Genomic DNA, 25,551 nt, shown 5'->3' with positions numbered 1-25,551 from the left:
TTATGTTCTTGATTAATGTATTTCTTCTATTTACAATAAAAATAGCTGCTATATACAATGAAAGTCACAGATTGGGGAATACGTGTTGCATCTGGACGTGTGTAATGTCCTCTATGCGTCCGTTGAGAAATATCTACAAACAACATTTAATAAGTTGCGCGTCAGACAGCGTAGGTTCCTGAAAGAAAAGAAAACAGTGACATTATTTTCTAGAGTGAATACAATATTTTATCTTCCTGGGGCATTTTATTCTGTCGTTACAACTACAAGAACGACGGAACGAAAATCCCCTTGGAATGGTAAAGCAACTAGGTACAATATGGTCACACAAACGAAGAATACAGTACTTTGTTATTAAAAATGTTCTCTGGTCTTATTATCTCTATGAGTCACTGTATTTCGTGAGTGTACATTACATGTAAAAAATAACAGAAATACTCATGAATGCAGTTGTTAATAGTGATATAAAACATAACTTTCTTACAAGCTCAACTGTCGCGCGGGATTAGCCGAGCGGTCTAGGGCACAGCAGTCATGGACTGTGCTGATGATCCCGGCGGAGGTTCGAGTCCTCCCTCGGGCATGGGTGTGTGTGTGTTTATCCTTAGGATAATTTAGGTTAAGTAGTGTGTACGCTTAGGGACTGATGATCATAGCAGTTCAGTCCCATAAGATTTCACACACAATTGAACAACATACAAGCACAATTATCCCTATTTAAACGAGTACATCTTTTCTCTAGGGATGAATTGCAGCCGCGAATGTGAAGCAAATAAAGCAATGATTTTCGTGTACTTGAATTAGCAGCTACCACAAAAGATTAACCAACGTCTTGCTGATAGCTATTTTGAAACTCAATGAAGAAAGAAATATTTCGATTTCACTTGTTGATGATTTATCACAGAGAGAAATCATTAATCTACGTAGCCTTATGTACCACTGTCACTTTTCATACTTGATGTTCAGTTCGTGAATTATATGCGGGTATAGTGACTCTTCCTAAGTCTCCACAGACGGAAGAAATACGTTGCCTGACTGTTCCAAGAACGTGGGCTCCCGGAATTCACATATAAGGGGTGATCAAAACGTATCTATTTGAGGGCGTTGCTACAGCGTATATGCAACGTAGTGCATATGGTGATTTGCAGAAATATAGATGAAGACTTCGATTTGGATATATAAACACCGACATGTAGGCAATGTAGTGTGGCATTCATGTCTCTCCGAAATGCGTGCAGTAAATGCCGAAACGTGAACTATGGCGACGTTATTACCAGATGCGGCCAAACAGGACCAACGTGCTGCTGTTCTCGGAGGCCGAAGCACAAACACTGGTAGACATTCATGGGAAGGCGAAGAATGTGTAAGGGGCGACACGTCTGATGAAAACTGCCAACTTCGTCAAGGGGGCATTCTGCTTCATGATGAAGCACATCCCTATATCGCAAATTTTGTAACACGGAAGCGACGTCAACTCCAGTCCGAAATACTTTTGCACCCGCCCTGTAATCCTAACCTCTACCCATGCGATTATCACGCCTTTGGTTCCTTAAGAAAGGCCTTGAAGGGTCGACGGTTCCTGTCGGACAAGGATGTGCCGCAGGCAGTTAAGGACTTCTCCAAGCTGCAGGACACGGTGCCTTACGAAACGGGTGTGTTCGATCTGGTACATAGGTACGACGATTACCTCAATGCTTACGGCTTTATTGCCTGATTCGCAACCGATTCTGGTCTGTGAGGCCTTCGAAGGGAACATTTTCGATCGCCCCTTACAGTAACCGGATCTCTCTTACTGTCCGTCACTGGAGTTGAAGGAGCATGTTGTGACACTTCCTAAATGAACATGGGACGTTCTGCGGTGATCTACTGTGGGGCATCTGCATTTTTCCAATCAGTCCTCTCTGATAAGGGTGCGAGACTGAGCAGCCACACTTAATTGTCTGCAGTAAGGGGAGTTTGCAAGCTATCGCCTTCGTGTATGGGTTATACTTTTTGAGGATTCTTCTAATAAGTATATGGCATCGGTATTTCCTACGATTGATTTTATGTTGTCGTTCCACTTGAAACGACTGCCTCCGTAGCCGAATTATTATGGAAGGACACAGGTTAGATTCTCGGTACGTCCTCAGATGTTTCTTGAGGCGGGGAAGTCTGGTACGGGATCCAATCAGCCCTTGTGAGACCAGATCAGGAGGTGCAGAAGCACCGGAACCGTCAGGACGCTCTACAGGCAATGGCTGTTGGAGGGAGTGATGACATGCTAATCAAATGTCTTACGATCATAGATTGCTCATATTGCTGCCTTGTAGGCAGCAGTCGGGCAGTCGGAAGCCTAAGGCTTCATCGATGATTGATTACATTTGTGTATGCATATCAGCTGCCAATCCTGCACCTAGCGTTGATTCTTTGTAGGTGTTCCTGCATTTTGCTATTTTATAGTGCTGCACCTTCTTCATGTACTGCGTCATGCACGAATTGTCGTGTATATCATCCTATGTTATCCACTAGCTCATTTATATAGTCAAGGGTTCTATTTAGAGTCATCAGTTTTCTGAATGGTTTGATACGGCCCGCCACGAATTTATCTCCTGTTCCAACCTCTTCATCTCAGAGTAGCACTTGTAGCCTACGTCCTCAATTGTTTGTTGGATGTATTCCAATCTCTGTCATCCTCTACAGTTTTTATCCTTTACAGCTCTCTCTAACACCATGGAAGCTATTCCCAGATCTCTTAACGCATGTGCTGTCATCCGGTTCCTTCTTCTTGTCAGTGTTCTCCAGACCTTCGACGATTCTGAGGAGAAGCTTCTCATTCATTATCCAATCAGTCCACCTGTTTTTCAAGTTTCTTCTGTAACGCCGCATCCCAAACGCTTCAATTCTCTTCTGTTCCACACCATTATCACATAATGCTGTGCTTCCTAAAGTTAAGGTCCATGTTTGATACCAGTAGACTTCTTTTGGACAGGAATCTCTTCTTTGCCTGCGCTAGCCTGCTTTTTATGTGTTCCTTGCTTCTCCCGTCATGGATTATTTTGCTTCCAAGTTTGCAGAATTCCTTAACTTCATCCACTTTCTGATCAGCAATTATGATGTTAATTTCTCTCTGTTCTCATTTCTACTACTTCACATTACTTTCGTCTTTCTTCGGTTTACTCTCTATCCACATTTACTACTGATTATATTGTTCATTCAACAGACCTTGCAATTTTTCCCTTTCACTGAGGATAGCAACGTCATCAGGGTATCTTATGATTGATCAGGGTATCTTATCATTGATATCCTTTCACCACTGCTGGATCTTTCTTCTATTTATAACACTGTTTCTTCGATGTGTAGATTGAACAGCGAGGGTCGAAAGATTGCGTCACTGCATAACCCCTTTTTTAAACCGAGCCCTTCGTTGTTGGTGTTGCAGTCTTATTCTCTCTTGGTAATAATCCTACTAAAACACTTCCTGGGGATACACCCAAAGCTACTTTTGCACTTAACATTTCTCCCATTTCTCCGTTGAGAATAGCGCCTTGCGCTCTTTCCTGGCCTTATGCTGGAAAATCCAGATTATCAACCCACCGGCATGATGATCTGGATTCTGGAATGTTAGTGGTATAGAACGCCCGGATACCCTTCGTCTCGTCACCTCCCACAAAGAGAAAATATGGAATGTGTTCCCCAAGTGCCTCATATGTACTTGTCTACAATACATACGATTTTATCTGTATTAAAAAGAGCACCGCTCCTGTATTTGGGGGCTTTATCAACTGGACTTGACGAATAACGTTGACTGAATTGACACGTGCTGCTAAAATGATAACAGGCTGGTATAAATACAGATTCACAAGGATTTAAAAAAAACTCCTCATTACACATAGGAACCGGTAATACGAACTGTTTTTTAATCCGCTATGGATTTCTTAAGGTATACAAATAAGAAATGAACTACCATTTAAAATGGATGTGAATTTAAACAGAGACATGGTGGCTTCATGAAGAAAGACGTTAAAAAATTCCCCGAAATGTGGTTTTTCTAGCAACAAAGCAGAGTGAACCAAACCAACGGAAATAATTCCAAAGAGGCGGTTCGTTGAACGTGCTTCTATCAAGTTTACCGCGGCGGTGTAAAATCCTCGCTCGTACAAAATGAGCAACGATATCGACCAGAACTTACAAATCAACTGCACAAAAAACAACTTTCCACATCTGGCCAAAAAACTATTGTAAATTACGACATGGAAAACCAAACTAGGAAGCCGAGAATTTATCTGTATAGCGGATGATGACGATGTTGTTTGGTTTGTGGGGTGCTCAACTGCGCCGTCATCAGCTCCCGTACGAAGTCCTAATTTTTTACACAGTCGAGTGTATAGTGGACGTTCGGTTATTAACGAAGAGGAACCCGTCTTCGAGGCGAAACAGACAACATAACTTACCGTGCTGAAGACTTACTTGAAAGATGAAGAAATTCGCTTATTTACGCGGCTGTCTTTAACGTCCGTGAACAGCGATTACGTCAGTGGCAGAACTGTCTTGAACTCTGCGACTGTGCTTAGGCAGCATTCGAAGTAAACCAGCGTGCCAGATGATGAATTACTGTTCTCACCTCAAGATAACTTTTACGCCAATAACAGAACTTCTCTGATGCTGTTAGTTTCATGAGTTCAAGAAATTCATTTCATTCACACAAAGGCACTGTCACAACGTCTTCTGTCTCGAAATATGACTGGCATCCCTGTTTATGTCCTCCTGTGCGTCATCTTGAGACGCTACTGCCATGGCTTTTAAATTAAAGAAATCTCTAAAACTGGTGCAAGCACATGGCCAGTCCCTCCATTATCAGCCTGAACAGCATACTTGAAAGGTGTTATAACTGATGCACTATTTAGTGACTGTCACTATTCGCCAAAATGTACATTCCCATTCCCGTACCCAGGGGGATATCCTTGTGTACAATCTGCGCAGAAACACAACAGTTTAGCGGATGAATCAGTACACCAGTGTTCTAGAATTTTAGAGACCCAAACTACATCCATCGCCACGGACAGCAAAGGTTACATGCCAGTGCCTATTGCGTAAGCCAGCGATCACTCCTTGTTCATCTCTCCAGCAAGAGACGGTGAAATAGCGGCCATATGTCCTTTACATACTTTGGCATCTCGTGCACGCTTTCTTGCATAAGTTGCTCGTGAAAACAATAAATGGCAAATAAGCAATGGACAGTCTTTAAAACAACACATAATTTTCTGTAGTACTGGACTTACTAACCATTAAAATGGAATGGAAGGAATTGGATCATGGCCCCAATACAATGCCACGCTACACTTTTATCTGTAACCCCACACAGAAATGCTTGTTCTTTATCAGTGTAGCGTTTACTAACCACAGCATCATGAATTTACGCAACAACCCCAGCGCTGATGGTCACGAGACAGCCCTTGTGACTTCCTCACATGCAACAGGAACGACCGTTCAAATGGTTCAAATGGCTCTAAGCACTATGGGACTTAACATCTGAGGTCATCAGTCCCCTAGACTTAGAGCTACTTAAACCTAACTAACCTAAGGACATCACACACATCCATCCCCGAGGCAGGATTCGAACCTGCGACCGTAGCAGCAGCGCGGTTCCGAACTGAAGCGCCTAGAACCCGTCGGAACCACCTTAGTGGGTAAGGTTCAGCTTCGTAGGAAATTCCATTAAGGGACCTTATTTATTTCCAGCCGTGCTGAATAAAAATACGTATGCACACTTTCTTAGAAAAATTCTGTCAGTTGTTCTAGATGTGGTACTGATGATGAAGTCCCATACTGCTCAACAGAGCGTAGGGGACGATGCGGGAGACCCGCACCGCTGTACTAGGCACGGTCCTGGCTTAGGTGGTTTTCCATTGCCTTCCTCCGTCCGTAATGAAGATGAAAGATGGTGATGAAGATGACACAACAACACCCAGTCATCTCCGGGCAGGTGAAAATCCCTGACCCCATCCGGAATCGAACACGGGGCCCCGTGCTCGTGAAGCGAGAACGCTACCGCGAGATCATAAACAGCGGACAGAAGTGATACTATGGGATACTTACTTCCAAAAGTACGGTGATATGGTGTATCAAGCGAAGCTCAAGGCTGAAATGAAGGTATCTTGGTAAAGAGGAGGCAGGATGTCATCGCGGGTGATTAATGATCGACAGGTGTTGAAAAAATGCAGGTGTGTCCAAGGGACGTATGTTGGGCCCGTTGCTGTTCATGTTGTATATTAACGATCTTGCAGACTATATTAATAGAAGCCTCAGTTTTTTTCAGATTATACATTCACCCACAACGAAGTACTGTCTGAAAAAAGCTACACAAATGTTCAGTCTCATCTTAAAAACGTTCAAATTAGTGCTTTAAATATTCTGAAATGTAAAATTGTACACTTCATAAAACGTAAAGCGTCGTGTCCTTTGACTACAGTATGAACGAGTCGCAACTGAAACCGGTCATCTCATACAAATACTGGGTGCAATAATTTGTAGAGATATGAAATGGAACGATCACATAAGCTCAGTTGTAGGTAAACCAGCTGCAGTCCGTCTACAAAGGAAACATCACAAAACATTGGTCCGACCCACCCCAGAATATGAATCCAGCATATGAGTTCTCTACTAGATGCGACTAACAGGACATTACGAATTGTCACATGTTTGTTTGAAGCATGGGAGAGCGCCATGCTGAACAAAGCGGACAGGCACTCGCTTGAAGGCAGACGCGAACTGTCACGACAAAGCCTTCTTGTAAAGTTTAAAGAACCACCCTGGTTTGCGGAGTACGCGTGTAGACGTAGATATCAATAAGCAGCACTGTATGTGGTACAAGAGGCGGCTATCCACTTACTCTTCCCGTGTTGCAGAGCATATGCTCGTACTAAATGAAGAATTCCCTGACATGTGGATAGCGAGGAAAGCTGCTGTAAAACAGCCTACTGGAAATGTGCAGTGCAAGCGATGAGAAACAGAAGTGTGCTAAAGTGACACAAAAAACTACATTTCCTTAAGGGAAGTATTCACTTTCTGGATGACGGACAGTGACAAAATATTATTGAGTGCACTCCTTACAGCTCAGAGCACCACTTGTACTGGTATTTGTTCGACAGCGGTTAACTAACGGACCTTCCAAAACCTTCAAGAAGCATCCGCGAGTCTCCGGGAACAGACAGGTCAAATAGTATTTTCGGCAATGCAGAATGGAATACGGATGTTCTATCAGGGTGCTTTCTCTTATGGAGTACAGTCATGCAGCAAGCAAGCAGTCGAAATCAGCGACGTAAGGTCAAATGGAAAAGTGTGTGACATAAAGGCAAACTTTTGTAGGAAAACGATTTGCCTCGATGAGAAGACGTAAAAATGTTTGAAGTATTTTCCCTGTACTAGTTTCCCTATATTCCTTCTGATAGTTTAAAGTTAGCATTCAGTTCCACTTACAATAGTCATTGTGAATCTTGTGCTACTTCTACTCACCATACTAGCTGTTCCCTTCAGAGCAACCAATGGAGGCACAGATCACAGACTTCCCATCCTCACCGCAGAAGCACGTGTTACAGTTTTGTTTGAATGTTGTTCCCGGCTTACACGAAACATCTGAAAAAAGAGCATTAACAGCCAGAAGATAGGTGGAGAGAATCCACTGTAAACTTGGATTAGTAGAAAACGACGTCTAGCAACTTAATAGAAGAGGAGACAGAGATAACTGTCGAAAAACTAAGAGATCCAATACTGTCTTAAGTTTCATAGAGCATTCAAAGATGTTAGCACAGACCAGACAACGCGCGTCATAACTACCATGTTATTTCAATCACTTACCTGCATAGGAACTACATTAATGAAGATGATTTGAGAAGGTACTGGACTCGCATTATGGAAGACTGCGTTTCACATCTCCTGGCACCCACCCTAACATATTTATTGACAGATGACTCTTTTTATCAGTTAACCATGACTCATGGAAGTGAATCGACTGTTGTGCCCCCCCCCCCCCCCCCCAAAAAAACGAACAAAGAATATAAGCAGTGGAGATGTGGTTTCTAAGAACAGTAGCTGGGTACACACTCTATGACAGTAGGAGAAATACTGAATCAGGTAGGAACTGGGAGTGAAAAGCTTAAATAAACAGATTAAGGAATACAGAAACAACTAGAATGATCGTGTCAACAAAACAGAAGACGACGGAATACTAAAATCAATGATGAATTAATACACAGTGGGCAGAAGATTTTTAGGAAGATGGAGGAAAAGGTGGAAAGATCAGTACAGTCAAACAATGAGGCAGATACATAATACATGCAGAAAGAAGAAAAAGGGCAAGATCTCATCGTACATTCTTTCAAACTATACATCTTCTGCGTACAGAGCTGGCATAAATACTACCGTAGTAGTTGAGCGCCTCAGAGAGAACCTGCAGAACGTCGTGAAGAAGTTTCGTGATCATACTATTGTAATAGGGGGAGACTTCAATCTACCAGGTATAGAATGGGATAGTCACACAATCAGAACTGGAGCCAGGGACAGAGACTCTTGTGACATTATCCTGACTGCCTTGTCCGAGAATTACTTCGAGCAGATAGTTAGAGAACCAACTCGTGAAGCTAACGTTTTAGACCTCATAGCAACAAATAGACCGGAACTTTTCGACTCCGTGAATGTAGAAGAGGGTATCAGTGATCATAAGTCAGTGGTTGCATCAATGACTACAAGTGTAATAAGAAATGCCAAGAAAGGAAGGAAAATATATTTGCTTAACAAGAGTGATAGGGCACAAATCGCAGAATATCTGAGTGACCACCATCAAACGTTCATTTCTGAGGAAGAGGATGTGGAACAAAAATGGAAAAAATTCAGAAACATCGTCCAGTACGCCTTAGATAAGTTCGTACCGACTAAGGTCCAAAGCGAGGGGAAAGATCCACCGTGGTATAACAATCATGTACGAAAGGTACTACGGAAACAAAGAAAGCTTCATCATAGGTTTAAGAGTAGTCGAATCATAGCTGATAAGGAAAAGCTGAACGAAGCGAAAAAGAGCGTAAAGAGAGCAATGAGAGAAGCATTCAACGAATTCGAACATAAAACATTGGCAAACAATCTAAACAAGAACCCTAAAAAGTTTTGGTCATATGTAAAATCGGTAAGCGGATCTAAATCCCCTATTCAGTCACTCGTTGACCACGATGGAACCGAAACAGAGGACGACCGAAGAAAGGCAGAAATACTGAATTCAGTGTTCCGAAACTGTTTCACTGCGGAAAATCGTAACACGGTCCCTGACTTCAGCCGTCGCACGGACGCCAAAATGGAAAATATTGAAATAAACGATATCGGAATTGAAAAACAACTGCTATCACTTAGTAGCGGAAAAGCATCCGGACCAGACGAGATACCCTTAAGATTCTACAGTGATTATGCTAAAGAACTTGCCCCCTTTCTATCAGCAATTTATCGTAGATCGCTGGAAGAACGTAAAGTACCTAGCGACTGGAAGAAAGCGCAGGTCGTTCCCATTTTCAAGAAGGGTCATAAATCAGATGCGAATAATTATAGGCCTATTTCGCTTACGTCAATCTGTGGTAGAATAATGGAACATGTTTTGTGTTCTCGTATTATGACGTTCTTAGATAATACAAATCTCCTTCATCATAACCAACATGGATTCCGCAAACAGAGATCATGTGAAACTCAGCTCGCCCTATTTGCCCAAGAAATTCACAGTGCCGTAGACACTGGCGAGCAGATTGATGCCGTATTCCTGGACTTCAGGAAGGCATTTGATACGGTTCCGCACTTACGTTTAGTGAAAAAAAATACGAGCTTACGGAATATCGGACCAGGTTTGTGATTGGATTCAGGATTTCCTAGAAGAAAGAACACAACATGTCATTCTTAACGGTTCAAAATCTGCAGATGTAGAGGTAATTTCGGGAGTACCGCAGGGAAGCGTGATAGGACCTTTATTGTTTACAATATACATAAATGACTTAGTTGACAACATCGGTAGCTCCGTGAGGCTATTTGCAGATGACACGGTTGTCTACAAGAAAGTAGCAACATCAGAAGACTCGTACGTACTCCAGGAGGACCTGCAGAGGATTAATGCATGGTGCGACAGCTGGCAGCTTTCCCTAAACGTAGATAAATGTAATATAATGCGCATACATAGGGGTAGAAATCCATTCCAGTACGATTATGCCATAGGTGGTAAATCATTGGAAGCGGTAACGACCGTAAAATACTTAGGAGTTACTATCCGGAGCGATCTGAAGTGGAATGATCACATAAAACAAATAGTGGGAAAAGCAGGCGCCAGGTTGAGATTCATAGGAAGAATTCTAAGAAAATGTGACTCATCGACGAAAGAAGTAGCTTACAAAACGCTTGTTCGTCCGATTCTTGAGTATTGCTCATCAGTATGGGACCCTTACCAGGTTGGATTAATAGAAGAGATAGACATGATCCAGCGAAAAGCAGCGCGATTCGTCATGGGGACATTTAGTCAGCGCGAGAGCGTTACGGAGATGCTGAACAAGCTCCAGTGGCGGACACTTCAAGAAAGGCGTTACGCAATACGGAGAGGTTTATTATCGAAATTACGAGAGAGCACATTCCGGGAAGAGATGGGCAACATATTACTACCGCCCACATATATCTCGCGTAATGATCACAACGAAAAGATCCGAGAAATTAGAGCAAATACGGAGACTTACAAGCAGTCGTTCTTTCCACGCACAATTCGTGAATGGAACAGGGAAGGGGGGATCAGATAGTGGTACAATAAGTACCCTCCGCCACACACCGTAAGGTGGCTCGCGGAGTATAGATGTAGATGTAGATGTAGATGTATTATTGTGATGAAGATTGGATACCTGTCTTTCTTGGCTAAAAGAATGCATTCAATACGCTAATCACAGCGTCAGTTCAAAATAGTCCGTTAGAACTTACCCACAGTTACTTCTGTTTAGAGTTAACAGGTTCGTATTTCAGTTTTTATTACCCACGCAGCTCTAGACAACCAACAGACTGCCCACTATCGTGTGTCCAAATTGGAGTGGCGTCCATTTGTTTACCTGTCATGATTTATGGTTCAAATGGCTGTGAGCACTATGGGACCCAACTGCTGAGGTCATCAGTCCCCTCGAACTTAGAACTACTTAAACCTAACTAACCTAAGGACAACACAAACATCCATGCCTGAGGCAGTATTCGAACCTGCGACCGTAGCGGTCACGCGGTTCCAGACTGTAGCGCCTAGAACCACTCGGTCACCCCGGCCGGCTGTCATGATTTATGTGAACATTTTATGTAGGTCGTTTTTGACTGTATTATTTCCGCCCTTCATCGTATCGGTAGCAGCATTACGCCACAAATTTTGACGAGACTTTTGTAAGTCAGGAGAACGCGGTTTGACCTGACAGTAAATAAAAAGAATTTTAATATTTCATCTGAATAAAGGTAAGAATTTCGCTGACGGAAAAGGGATTGAAAAAGGCTTCTAACCTCCCCCGATGTTATTCAGTCTGTACATTAAGCAAGCTGAGAAGGAAACCGGGGACAAATTCTAAAACAAAATTAAAGTTCAGGGAGAAGAAAATCAACTTTTCGTTTTGCCGACGACGCAATTCTGCCAGCGACGATAAAGAATTCGAAGAGCAATTGAACGAATAGGGTTTTGAAAAGAGGTTATGCTATGAATATCAACAAAAGTAATACAAAAAGGTAACGGAAAGTAGTTGAATTAGATCTGGTGATACTAGGGAGATATACTAGAAATGAGACACTGAAAGTAGTAGCTCGTAGGTAGCAGCTCGTAGTTTCGCAGCAAAACAACTGACGATAGCCGAAGCAAAGAGGATACAAAAAACAGACCGGCAATAGCAAGAAGAGCCTTACAAAAAGACAAAATTGTTGTCATCGAATATAAACTTAAGTTCAAAAAATGGTTCAAATGGCCCTGAGCACTATGGGACTTAACTGCTGAGGTCATCAGTCCCCTAGAACTTAGAACTACTTAAACCTAACTAACCTAAGGACACCACACTCATCCATGCCTGAGGCAGGATTCGAGCCTGCGACCGTAGCAGTTGTGCGGTTCCGGACTGAAGCGCCTAGAACCGCTCGGCCACAGAGGCCGGCTTAAACTTAAGTATTAGGAAGTCTTTTGTGAAGATATTTGTCTTGAGTGTAGCTGAAGATTAGAAGGGTAGGCGTACATCGGATGACTAATGAAGTAAGGAACTGAAACGGGGGGGAAAACATATGTCCGTCACAATTTCAGTACAGGAAGGGATCGGTTGGTACGACTCATCATGGGACATAAAGGGACTAAAGACCACAAGAACAACAAAAACAAAAACCAAAAAACACACAACATAGTAACAACAGTGAGTACGCTATCGAACAGGCCAAATGAATAATACGGCATGGTGGAATGTGTTCAGTTTCTCTCACTAGGAGACTACATTGCCACCATGGATACACTGTATTATTTGTAGTCGACGTACCCCTGCGGCGACGGTCGGGACACTCCATGGCTGTGCAGGACGCCGACAAGCCGTCGATTTCGCAGATACACTCGTTGCAGTCCATCAGGAAGGTCGAGTTGGGGACGCAGAATTGATCCTCACGTTTTATCCGGAGCACCTTCTTCGCACCTGCACATAATAGGTTCATCGAAGATACAGAGTGCTTCAAGATGGTCCGACATCTCATAAGGCAAAAAGTACCCTCCTCCATTCAATACTTTCCTCGAACAATCTTTCCTTATGAGATTTATGTATACTTCTAGAAGCTCCGAATCGGGCCGTTCAGTTCTATCGTATTCTATTACGAAATAAGTTCTTGTTGTAAAAAGTGTTCCGTTTATTTTTACAACGTTTGACAGATTCACAAATCACTTTATCTGACATGAAGTTGACGAAATTTAAGCCACTTGGCCACATGCTTAACACCATTACTCTTTATTATGGAGTGAAAATTTTCTGTAGGTTACAGAAATTCGCTTCTTTTATTTTACACTGCAATCTCAATTTGCGGAATATAAAAAATGGCTCTGAGCACTATGGGACTTAACATCTGAGGTCATCAGTCCCCTAGAACTTAGAACTACTTAAACCTAACTAACCTAAGGACATCAAACATATCCACGCCCGAGGCAGGATTCGAACCTGCGACCGTAGCGGTCGCGCGGTTCCAGACTGAAGCGCCTAGAACCGCTCGGTCACACCGGCCGGCTGCGGAATATATTCCAAAAGTGGGAAAAACAAGTTAGTTGCTCATTGCGTGTAATTTCTTCAAAAATAACACAGGCATTACTGAGTTCATTTAATCTATGAGTCCATAAGTTATCCATCAGACTAGAACACATTTATTCCTGATAATGATGAAAATTAATTCTTGTGCTAGGCTTTCCATTTACTATCATCCCCCCAGAGGTTGAAAATACCGCTATAGTTGTAAGGTTCTTTTATTTAACAAAGGAACAGTGTCGGGCTCTTGTACTCCCATCTTCAGGTGTCGTAAGTTGATGCTGATACCCCGACCGCCGCGGTGGACGTGCGCAAGACGCGGCGTGCTACCAATGAGCGCAGGGCACACAGCGTCTTGTATACACCTGAAGATGGGCATATAAGAGCCCGAAACTGGTTGTATGTTAAATAGAAGAACCTTAAAACTGCAGCGGTGTTTTCAACATCTGGTATAATGCTCAGTTGCAGATATTCCTCCGACAAGATTGTTTGTTACTATCATCGGTTCGAGAAAGTGTTCTCTCACTATAGTTTTAACGCTTCAGTCCAAATTTGACCTAAGTCTTCGGACACGCACTTGAAAAAAGAATTTTATTGCACGATAGATTGGTCAACTACAGATGAGAAACAGGAACATAACATATTTACGAGGTTATTTCTGCACGACCTTACACTCTTTTACGCACGCACAGTGACCTACATTTAAAAAAATAAAATTCGATTTTTTCGTGCAATTTTCTCTTTATGTCTTTTACGTTACGTTATGATTCTACTTGATTTTATAAACATTACACGCAACTCTGTGCTGTTTTCTCTAATCGTGTCCGCTTCTAGTATTCAGAAATGCAGTTTATGCGAAAGAACATTTTTCTCCCAATGAGGATTGTCTATGATCAGTGTAGGCACTGTATGCTCTATGAATGTAACATGTATTTCAGTTGTATTGAAAATTCAATTGCCACATTCGTGTCGAAATCACTGGACCAATAACAGAACTATCCGTGACCTGAGATCAGCTGATACAGGGTGTTTCAAAAATGACCGGTATATTTGAAACGGCAATAAAAACTAAACGAGCAGCGATAGAAATACACCGTTTGTTGCAATATGCTTGGGACAACAGTACATTTTCAGGCGGACAAACTTTTGAAATTACAGTAGTTACAATTTTCAACAAAAGATGGCGCTGCAAGTGATGTGAAAGATATAGAAGACAACGCAGTCTGTGGGTGCGCCATTCTGTACGTCGTCTTTCTGCTGTAAGCGTGTGCTGTTCACAACGTGCAAGTGTGCTGTAGACAACATGGTTTATTCCTTAGAACAGAGGATTTTTCTGGTGTTGGAATTCCACCGCCTAGAACACAGTGTTGTTGCAACAAGATGAAGTTTTCAACGGAGGTTTAATGTAACCAAAGGACCGAAAAGCGATACAATAAAGGATCTGTTTGAAAAATTTCAACGGACTGTGAACGTGACGGATGAACGTGCTGGAAAGGTAGGGCGACCGCGTACGGCAACCACAGAGGGCAACGCGCAGCTAGTGCAGCAGGTGATCCAACAGCGGCCTCGGGTTTCCGTTCGCCGTGTTGCAGCTGCGGTCCAAATGACGCCAACGTCCACGTATCGTCTCATGCGCCAGAGTTTACACCTCTATCCATACAAAATTCAAACGCGGCAACCCCTCAGCGCCGCTACCATTGCTGCACGAGAGACATTCGCTAACGATATAGTGCACAGGATTGATGACGGCGATATGCATGTGGGCAGCATTTGGTTTACTGACGAAGCTTATTTTACCTGGACGGCTTCGTCAATAAACGGAACTGGCGCATATGGGGAACCGAAAAGCCCCATGTTGCAGTCCCTGCATCCTCAAAAAGTACTGGTCTGGGCCGCCATTTCTTCCAAAGGAATCATTGGCCCATTTTTCAGATCCGAAACGATTACTGCATCACGCTATCTGGACATTCTTCGTGAATTTGTGGCGGTTCAAACTGCCTTAGACGACACTGCGAACACCTCGTGGTTTATGCAAGATGGTGCCCGGCCACATCGCACGACCGACGTCTTTAATTTCCTGAATGAATATTTCGATGATCGTGTGATTGCTTTGGGCTATCCGAAACATACAGGAGGCGGCGTGGATTGGCCTCCCTATTCGCCAGACATGAACCCTTGTGACTTCTTTCTGTGGGGACACTTGAAAGACCAGGTGTACCGCCAGAATCCAGAAACAATTGAACAGCTGAACCAGTACATCTCATCTGCATGTGAAGCCATTCCGCCAGACACGTTGTCAAAAGTTTCGGGTAATTTCATTCAGAGACTACGCCATATTATTGCTACGCATGGTGGATATGTGGAAAATATCGTACTATAGAGTTTCCCAGACTGCAGTGCCATCTGTTGTCGAAAATTGTAACTACTGTAACTTCGAAAGTTTGTCTGCCTGAAAATGTACTGTTGTCCCAAGCATATTGCAACAAACGGTGTATTTCTATCGCTGCTCGTTTAGTTTTTATTGCCGTTTCAAATATACCGGTCATTTTTGAAACACCCTGTACTTGTCTCGTTGAAAGAGGAATTTTTAAGTTTGTTGTTTCGTTGACAATGTACAGCAGGCACATCCAACAATTGCGCCCGGCGGGCGCGCTCGCGCCCCGTGGGCGCAAAACGGTGTAGTTCAGCGCCCCGTCCGCGACCGTGTGTCGCTAGTGTCGCCATAGGGGGAGACAGAGAGAGAGAGAGAGAGAGAGAGAGAGAGAGAGAGAGCTGCAGAGCGAGTGAGACCGCACAGCACTGCTCTGCGCTGGACCGTCCCGCGGTCAGATCTAACGAAAACAAAATAATTTTATGTACGGGATATAGAGTCTCGTTCTTACTGTTAGCAGTTATAAGTAAGTATTTTTTGTTATACTTCGTGCTACAATTTTTTGTATCCCTTTTCAGAGTTTAGAAATCGGATCCTTAGTTTGCTGTTTTGTACGTAATAATTTTAACTGACCAAGTTTGAAAACTTATTAAAATAGAAATAAGGTTATAAAGCTCTTTAATTGTGACAGTCAACATTGTTATAGAAGACAATTAACATTTTACACGTTTTTCTTTTTCGAGGAAACGATTTTGTCTAGGCTTGATACAATATTACGTGAGACTGCTAACGTCAAAGAATTGGTCAAATTTGAAATGAACGGTTCTTAGTATTAGCAGGCTTTAAAAGAGAGGAAAAGCGCTCACAAATATACGTGGAACCAAACATTGAGAGAACTTTGCCCACGTGCTTATGCAAAAGAGGATATTTCTCTCGTGGAAGACAGCTGCAAAAGTCATCTAAAGTTTTACACATAAGAAAGCGGTCCTTCAGGCGGATACGGCACTGTAGGTCAATCAGCTCTAGTTGAAGCACTTGTGAGACGTCCACTGCCCGAAGGGAAAACGGGCGAACAAATATATCTGCCGGCTGGCGTTCGGGCGCTCCGCACGGCCAGCTAAGCGCCGCGGCTCGGCCACTGCAGCAACACACGAATTCGCCCGGGGCGCTGGCCGCGGGCGATCGCGGGCGCTAGCGCCCCAGGGGCACAGTTAGGACGAGCCTGATGTACAGTCACATACGCCATTAAATTTCTGGGGTCTAGTGAAGCAGGGGATACAACCCGTCGGCTTTGACCAACGACGTAATACATTACTCATAGATAATAATGTCTTCACTTTCAGCCATAGATAGTAAAACAGTTCTGCGTTGCGGATAAGCGCTATCATTGTACATTAAAATAATTGAATTTGATTTTTAAAAGAGATCCCTATATATTGCTCAAAATATTCTTGGTGTGAATTTATTTAAATAATTGGTTGTTTGCAATTAACTCGGTACTTAATTTCATTCTTAGTGATACTGAGGTAATTTGGACTATTACTTCCTTACTTTAGGACAATTTTTAGTATCTCATTTCCGTTTGTAGGTATGGATCTATCTGTTCTAATGAACCTGGATGATTTGAGAGAGGCTATGGGCGAAGACATTTTGGCCACGATTTGTTTTTTTACAAATGTGTGGTCTCGTTGCCGAGAATGTTCGACGTCATGAGTGCGCCGAACATATGCGCCTCACAAGTGTATCTCGTCGCCGTACACACGACTTATCGTATGGCGCTGCAGCAAAGGTCGGTTGTGGCGGTCCATCAGACGAGGGACGTGGTTCGAAAAATCTAAGCTCGCCTTGAGAGACATTATGAAAATCACGTACTGTTGTGTTTGAGATATCCTGGGTAGCTGTGTGTCCATGAATGTCGTGTGAGTAAGCGTACAGTTGTGGATTGGTACTCTTTTTGTAGGGAAGTTTGTGGGGAATACATGAAATATAGGGAGCCGTTGGGGGGGGGGGGGGATGGGGGTGTTATGAAGGAAGTTTTGGTCAGCTTAATTGAAGATCACGTTGCAGAGGGTTCCATTGTAATTTCAGATGGTTTTTCTTCATGTAGGGATTTAGGAGAAAGGGGTTATCAGCATCTCGTAATTAACCACAATTTTGAGTTCAGATCATTATGCTAAGGGGCTTGCACAAATAGCGTAGAGGTTTATTGGTCAGCTGTGAAATCTCTTTTAGCGAAGGGTAAACGCCTGATTTCCACACGTCAAAGTCACTTACACGAATATTCATGGAGGCGTAGTATTCCCCAAACATACTGCCCGTTTAAATGTTTCGTTAAACGTGTTGGGCAAATGTACCGTCCGAAATATGTTAGCTAATTCCACATTAGGAGGGGTGAGGGGGGGGGGGGGGTGAATGTGTGTGTCTGTGCGTGTATGTGTGTCTGTGTCAGTGTGTATGTGTGTGTCTCCGTTAGTGTGTGTGTGTGTGTGTGTGTGTGTGTGTGTGTGTGTGTGTCTGTGAGTGTTTTCGCAATGTTTTGTTTGTTGTGTATGTGGGTGTGTGATTTTTGTTGATGTCTTTCTAGGCGAGCTTCGGTTCTTTTAAGAAGTTCCTGTGTGGTAAGTTCAGTTTTCCATTTTTTTCTTTTACTGAATTTGACTATTTTGACGTATTTCATTTTTGTGTTACACCATTACGTATGTTTTTTAGCGCTCCAATACGTAACAGAAATTTTGCAGCTGTCGTTCTTCTTTCGTTTCCCAGCACTAGTATCAGTACGATTTTTTCGAATCTGTACTAGCAACGTTACAGGCGAAACGTCCGACGCAACTAAAATTTGCATTTCGTCCTTCAGTTGACCTCTAAACTGACACTACCTATTCGAAAAGAACGACATATGTAACATTTATTAGATTTACCTATATATGTCAACTGGAGAGCAGGATACAAATGTTGTGTATAGCTATATAGCTCAACTAAAGAATGGGATATTATTGTCACTGCTGTGATCAAAACTATAACTTTCAGTCGATACTATTAGCATCGCAGGCGAAAAAAAAACTGTACTTCATAGTGATGTACGAGATACAAACTGTATATGTGTCGTCGTAATGCCTCTTCGCGTAGTTCAACTGAGGTACAGGTTGCAAATGTAACATACGTTCATTTCCACGTTTTCGTTAGCAGTGTACATATATATACAGGTCAACGAAGTATGGGATACAAATATTATGTACGTAGCTCCTTCTGCCATCGGTAGTACTACTATCTGCGTAAGAACTATTAGTGGTAGCGAAGGCGAAAGAAACAAATTTGTATCCCGTACTTCAGTTGACCTATATAATTCAACTGAATAACAGGATATTAATGCTAACGAAAACGAAGAAATCGACGTACGCTAACCTTGTATCCCGTACTGTAGTTAACCAATACATTTCGAATGAGGTTCGAGATACAACCCATATATATGTGACGTGAGGTATTCTATGCTACCAATATTTCCATCCATTTTTTCCCCTTCATTTTCCACAGAAATAATACGATACAAACACGCGATATCCTTAACGTGAAAATACTACATGCCTTGATATATGTCAACTATATTTTTCGTCTCTCGTATTCCTTTGTTTCTGAACAGTCTTATCAGCTCTTACATCTGTGTAATAAATTATCTCTGGCCAATTCTGACGTCACTGGTCAAATCCGACGGATTGTATCCCCTGCTTCACTAGACTCAATTTCTGGCGTGCAAATACATAAATTCCACCTTTTCTTTTGATAGTTCAACTGAGTATCGTTCAGCCGTCTTCAGAGTGAGCTGAAAGACTGACATTCCAGCACTCGCTCCGTCCTTTTCAAGTCCCGGACCGCGTCGCTGTGCATGCAGCCACAGATTCACAAGGCACCAGAGACGTTCATCAGCGGCAAAGAGGTACAACATATGCATTAATTAGATCTGTGGCTGCGCGGTCGATTTACGCTAGGATATCGATGTGTAGCTGTGAGCTGTACTGGGGCGACGTCTTTGTAAGCTTACTACGGAAAGTGCCGGATTCCATGCTTTATTCAAGCTGAAGTCGCTATCTCTATTTATTAAAATTATCAGCAACAGAATTTCACTTGCCTATTTCACTCTGAGTCCGTCAAAGATGATGTCGAGGCTAAAATTTCGACGTTTTCGCTCACTATATAGAACCAAGTGAACGAAAACGTCCAAATTTTAGCCTCGACTTCATCTTTCTGGAAGTCACCAGTGAAAGAAGCAATTGAAATTCGGTTGGCGACGAAGTTAATTAATGGAGGTAGCGGCTTCAGCTTGAATGTATCATGGAATCCGGCACATTCTGTAACAAGCATACAAAGATATAGGCACAATACAGCTACCAGTGATATATCGGTAGCCAGCGTGGATGGACCACGCAGCCACAGATCTAATTAATACATATGTTGTATCTCCTTGCCGCCGATGAACGTCTCTGGCACCTTGTGTACCTGTGGCCGGGTGCTTAGCGGCGCATGCCGCTGAAGATGGCTGAACGATTCACAGCCGAAATATCAGAAAAGGAAATGAAAATTTTGCTGCTGCACGCCCGAAATTTGGTGGAGCAGTGATTGCGTCGCGAAAACATGAAGACGCACGGAGCTCTGATAGTTTCTAATCGATACAGTAAACGCTGGAAATACAGTGTTATATCCAGACAACTCCGCATTCCTTATTGTTTAGTTTACAGCAATAGTGTTGCGTATCATTAATGGGGACATAGCACGTGGAGACACCATAAACGATTCTCGCAGGATTCTCAACAGTAGTGACAGCTTAATAAATATGTGTAGATTATTCATAGTTATTCGCTGACTGGAAATTAAGCTTGGGATCAGAGATGGATATCCTTAGGAAAACACCTATGGTCACTGTCTACGATGACCCTTGCGTGCATGGGAGAAAGGCGAGGAACTTCCAGCTCATTTTGTAAGATCGCCGATTGTCGTTATAGTAACCGACTACATAAGCAGAATGCCTGAGAGGCACGGTATACGGACTACGTTTTTTCAGTTAACACGAGATAAAAGACTCCTTCCGACGTAGAATAGATGTGCGCAACCCTTTTCCACACTGCAGGAGTCTATGGCAAATGATATACATAGGCGAAACTGGAAGGTAAATAAAAAGAACGCATTAAAGAGCGTTACCACGCAGTTAAGACAAAATGTAAAATCAGCGGCAATGGAACACCAAGAAGAATGAGATCAGGTTATGGCTTTTAAGGACATATGCTTACTAGCAAGGGAAAGTAAAAATTCCAGAAGGAAAGCCGGTGAAGCTTTTGAAATACAGGGTGACAATTATTGAACTGTATCAAACACAATCCTCATGGCTTCTGAACGGTTTGCGTTAGAACGTTTAAACTGCACGGTTGGCCGCGGGGCATGACGGGAATTAGCAACCTAAGCGCACGCGCCTTGTTCTTGCTGGCAATTTCCAAGTGAAAATGTCACAGTACAGCGAGTCTGAGCATATAGCTCTTGTGAAGGCCTACTATGCGACCAATAACAACCCAAGTGCATCTCAAAGCAAGTTTGCGACCGAGTTCAAGCAGAAGAGAACCGGTCCATGTCTGCTAACAATCAAGAATTTGATTCGCAAGTTTGAGAGAACGGGTAGTGTTCGTAATGACAGTGTTGGCAATGTCAGCATGCAAACGCCTGAAAACATCGGGAAGACACGCTCTGTGTTTCAAACCATCCTCAGGCAATCGGCCAGACGAACTGCACAACAGGTGGGAACCGTTCGGAAGACACTGCGACAAATTGTTGTTGAAGATCTGCATCTCTTCCCGTACAAAATTCAAACCAATCAGCCATTAAGTCCCAGGGTCATGGAACAGCGGTTGTGCATCGCCAACACTGTTGTCCACAGAATTGACGAACAGGACTTTGATGTGAATATGGTTTGATTTAGCGATGAAGCCCACTTTCATTAGGATGGGTTCGTCAGTAAGCGAAATTGGAGCATTTGGGGGACTGAGAATCCACATTTCACGATCTAGAAGTCTGTTCACCCTCAATGGGTGACTGTGTGGTGAGCAATGTCAAATCACAGAATAATCGGTGCGATATTCCGTGATGGCACAGTGACTTCCGGCCGGTGCGTGAAGGTTTTGGAAGATGATTTCATCTCCATTATGCAAATTAACCCTAATTTCGACAAGATTTGCTTGTTCATGCAAGACGGAGCTCGACCGCATCGAAGGAGGAGAGTGTTTGATGTCCTGGAAGAACATTTTGGGGCCTACATCTGACTCTGGGGTACCCAGAGGTCACAGGTATGGGCCTCGATTGGCCACCATATTCTCCGCATCTGATCATATGCAACTCATTTTTGTTGGGCTATATTAAAGACAAGGTGTACAGCAATAACTGCAAAACCGTTTTTGAGCTGAAAACAGCCATTAAGAAGGTCATTGACACCATCGATGTTCCGACACTTCATCGCTCATGCAGAATTTCGCTATTCGTCTGTACCAATCCATCGCCAACGAGAGGAGGGATATCGAAAATTATATAATCTAAATCCGAATATCTTTAGTGAGGGTTACATGTTCAGTAAAGTGTGTTGCATGCCGTAGTCTGTAACTAATGTAAGGTATTTTTTCATGGAGTACAATAATTGTCACGCTGTGTTAAAGAGTGATTGGAGCTTGAATATAGATGCCGGCTACAGACTTTCGTTTTGGTGGGCACCCACTATCAAGGAGCCGGCCAGAATGGCCGAGCGGTTCTAGGCGCTACAGTCCGGAACCGCGCGACTGCTACGGTCGCAGGTTCGAATGCTTCCTCGGGCACGGATGTGCGTGATGTCCTTAGGTTGGTTAGGTTTAAGTAGTTCTAAGTTCTAGGGGACTGATGACCATAGATGTTAAGTCCCATAGTGCTCAGAGCCATTTGAACCACTATCAAGGAAGTAAACACCCAGCCACGGCTAACGAGGAACGTAAACAAGTACTTGTCGGCCACAATATTATTCACCTGGGAGTGAGAAAGCTTCGGTCGGCTTATCGGGAGCTTTCATCGTGATATCTGACGGCACGCTGAAGCACTTCAAAGTATAGCCACAACTGTCTTAAAATCATTCACTGTGTGATGTTCTTTTCTTAGCCACCATTGTACTTGTTTACTGTAAAGTCACCGCGTGTTTCCCCTAAGGACCACGGGAGGCCGACTGCAGTAATATCGTGGTCGGCTAAGGCCAGGAAACAGCAGAGGCGGCACAGCAGCTACAATATTTTGGATCCCCTTTCTTACAATGCCTGCATCGAGTATTTGCCCACTGATGTCGGTCAACCAGTGGCAGCGTGCTTTTACCCGGTAACTCCACTTCTCCCATAAGGCTCGTGAAAATTAGCGTTTTGTAAGTGAAAGTGACACGGTCTTTCGGGCATGTTCAGGTATCCAGGGACACCAGGAAGAAGATTCTGCCAAAGAAATGGTAGGCTGATCAATGAAGGAGGATGAAGAGGATAAAAATGCGGCGTAATGAGGCACAAGAGTTCACCATCAATAATTATATTGCTGTTCAAAAAAATGGTTCAAATGGCTCTGAGCACTATGGGACTTAACTTCTGAAGCCATCAGTCCCCTAGAACTTAGAACTACTTAGACCTAACTAACCTAAGGACATCACACACATTCATGCACGAGGCAGGATGCGAACCTGCGACAGTTGCGGTCGCGCGGTTCCAGACTGTTAGGCCTAGAGCCGCTCGGCCACTCCGGCCGGCTATATTGCTGTTCTTTCAGCTTTTTAAAACTAGATTGTTCCATGAGAAAAGGTAGTTAATTTATTTGCCGTATGTATTAAAGAGCTAAATATCTTACAGGAAAATAATCTCTCTTTTAACTCATAGCGTTGCCGAAACGCCGGCTGGAATACATAGAAACACTTAGAGTGTTCGGCGTATCTTCATTGAAATGACAGAAGTCATGGATTACCACTGAATTCCGTGTCGGACCTCCTTTTGCCTGACTTCCAGAAACTCGACGTGCCTTGGGCCCAAAAAGTCTCTGGGAGCCCGCGCACAAATACTGAGCCATGTTGGCACTACAGTAGTCCATTACTGAGAAAGTGTTGACAGCGCAGGATATTTTTCACGCACTGACTTCCTGATTATGTGCCATAAATGTTCGATGGGATTCATGTCGGGCGGTGTGGGAGGCCAAATCATTCGGTCGAACTGACCTTGAGAGGAATAACGAACAATTGCGGCCTGGTGACATGTATGGGAACGTGAAGACCATGAATGGCTGCAAATAGTCTCAAAATAGCCGAACATAACCATTTCCAGTCGATGAATGGTTCTTTTGAACCAGAGGACCCAGTCCATTCCATGTAAACACAGCCCACACCAGTATGGATCCACCAACAGTTTGCACATTACCTTATTAGCAACGTGAGCCCATGGCTTCGTGGGGTCTGCGCCACACGTGAACCTTACCATCAGCTCTTACCAACTGAAATCGGGACTCGTCTGACCAGGTCATGGTCTTGAAGTCGTCTGACTTCCAACCGATACGGTCAGGAGCCCAGGAGAGGCGCTGCAGGCGATGTTGTGTTGTCAGCAGAGGCCCTCGAGTCGGTCGTCTGCAGCCATAGCCCACAAATACAAAATTTCGCTGCCCTGTCCTAACTGATACATTCGTCTCACGTCCCACACTGATTTCTGCGGTTATTTCACGCAGTGTTACTTGTGTGTTAGCACTGACAACTCTACGCAAACGCCGCTGCTCTCGGTCGTTAAGTGAAGGCAGTCGGCCACTGCTTTGTATGTGGCGAGAGTTAATGCCTGAAATGTAGTATTCTCGGCACACACTCGACGCTGTGGATATAGGAATACAGAATTCCCCAACAATTTTCGAAATATCAATGCACTGCTCTTTTATATGTACCTTCTGTACTATCGCTATCTGCATATGTGCATATCGTTGTCCTACGGCTTTTGTAACTTGACTGTGTGTTATGTGTTTAACACTATCATGGGACCATGAGCGTTTCGAAAATAACAGATATTTCGGTATGGATAACCGCACACTGCTACAAACAGAATGTATTAACGCACTTTTCTCCCCCCTCCTCCTACAATCCACCATTCTGCTCCCACCGTAACCACCACCACAACCACCACCAGGACCACCACTAACACAAACATATTCTTTCGCTTTTAGCACACTCAGTACAACCAATTATATAACGTATCGCTTGTTTTCAAACTCAGAACTGTATTGTTTGCACGATCCTTAGTCTCACAGAGTAAAATACGACGAAATGATTTGGAACAGACCTGCGTTCTGTGAGTGGAGAGTGTATTGTCGTGGACTTACCTTCGTCGGCTCCTACAGCGCTACCGGTCGCCAAGGCGATGAACAAGAGCGCGGCCACCGCAGATAATACCGCCTTCATGGCTGGAGGTCACCCCTGCAACTGGCAGCAGTTTCCGCCGCCGTTGCCGATGGCACAGATGACCAACGCAGATACCTTGTGCTGTGCCCTCTGCCACACAAGGCGCAGCTGTGCCTGTTGCAGACATCCTGTGTTATCTCCTGGCAACTTCCACTGAAACTAGTGCGCTGTAGCATCAGAACGTTGCGGCAGATACTGCCCTCGAAGGTACAGGCGTTTGTCTTCTTTGCCACTGTGCAGGTAAGTCACCAGTAAATATGCTTAGCGGCGTGTGGAACCTGTAAACTGATTTTCTTCACTTTCTATCAGCCTCAAGGACAGACTCGTCAACCAGTCTGGATCTATGCCCACCACGTGATCGTTTTTGTCCGAGGTGTGTGTGTCGTTACATTATTCTTGTGGTCTTCATTTTAAAAACTGATTCGACGCTGCCCTTCTCGCAACTCTAACCTATGTGAGCC

The 25,551-nt window shown here is 43.6% G+C and overlaps 1 protein-coding gene across 1 annotated transcript; it reads right to left on the bottom strand.

Moving 5' to 3' along the window:
- LOC124544926 (serine protease inhibitor I/II-like) lies at positions 1-25,167 on the bottom strand. Its single transcript, XM_047123671.1, has 4 exons — positions 25,012-25,167; positions 12,522-12,671; positions 7,492-7,611; positions 1-178 (listed from the first exon to the last, which is right to left on the bottom strand). The coding sequence occupies exons 1-3, from the start codon at positions 25,088-25,090 to the stop codon at positions 7,496-7,498; spliced, it is 345 nt and encodes a 114-aa protein (XP_046979627.1). The 5' UTR covers positions 25,091-25,167; the 3' UTR covers positions 1-178; positions 7,492-7,495.
- Positions 25,168-25,551: the final 384 nt, after the last annotated feature.

The sequence above is a fragment of the Schistocerca americana genome, chromosome 8 (assembly GCF_021461395.2).
Source record: "Schistocerca americana isolate TAMUIC-IGC-003095 chromosome 8, iqSchAmer2.1, whole genome shotgun sequence".
NCBI classification, from domain to species: Eukaryota; Metazoa; Arthropoda; class Insecta; order Orthoptera; family Acrididae; genus Schistocerca; species Schistocerca americana.
This window is presented reverse-complemented; position numbering and strand designations above follow the sequence as displayed.

Excerpts from the sequence above, each read along its gene's own strand:
- LOC124544926 (XM_047123671.1), bottom strand. The coding sequence starts at position 25,090 with ATGAAGGCGGTATTATCTGCGGTGGCCGCGCTCTTGTTCATCGCCTTG. Across the intron at positions 12,672-25,011 it reads CGCTGTAGGAGCCGACGAAG|GTGCGAAGAAGGTGCTCCGG; the intron begins GTAAGTCCACGA and ends TATTATGTGCAG. Across the intron at positions 7,612-12,521 it reads TCCCGACCGTCGCCGCAGGG|ATGTTTCGTGTAAGCCGGGA; the intron begins GTACGTCGACTA and ends CTCTTTTTTCAG.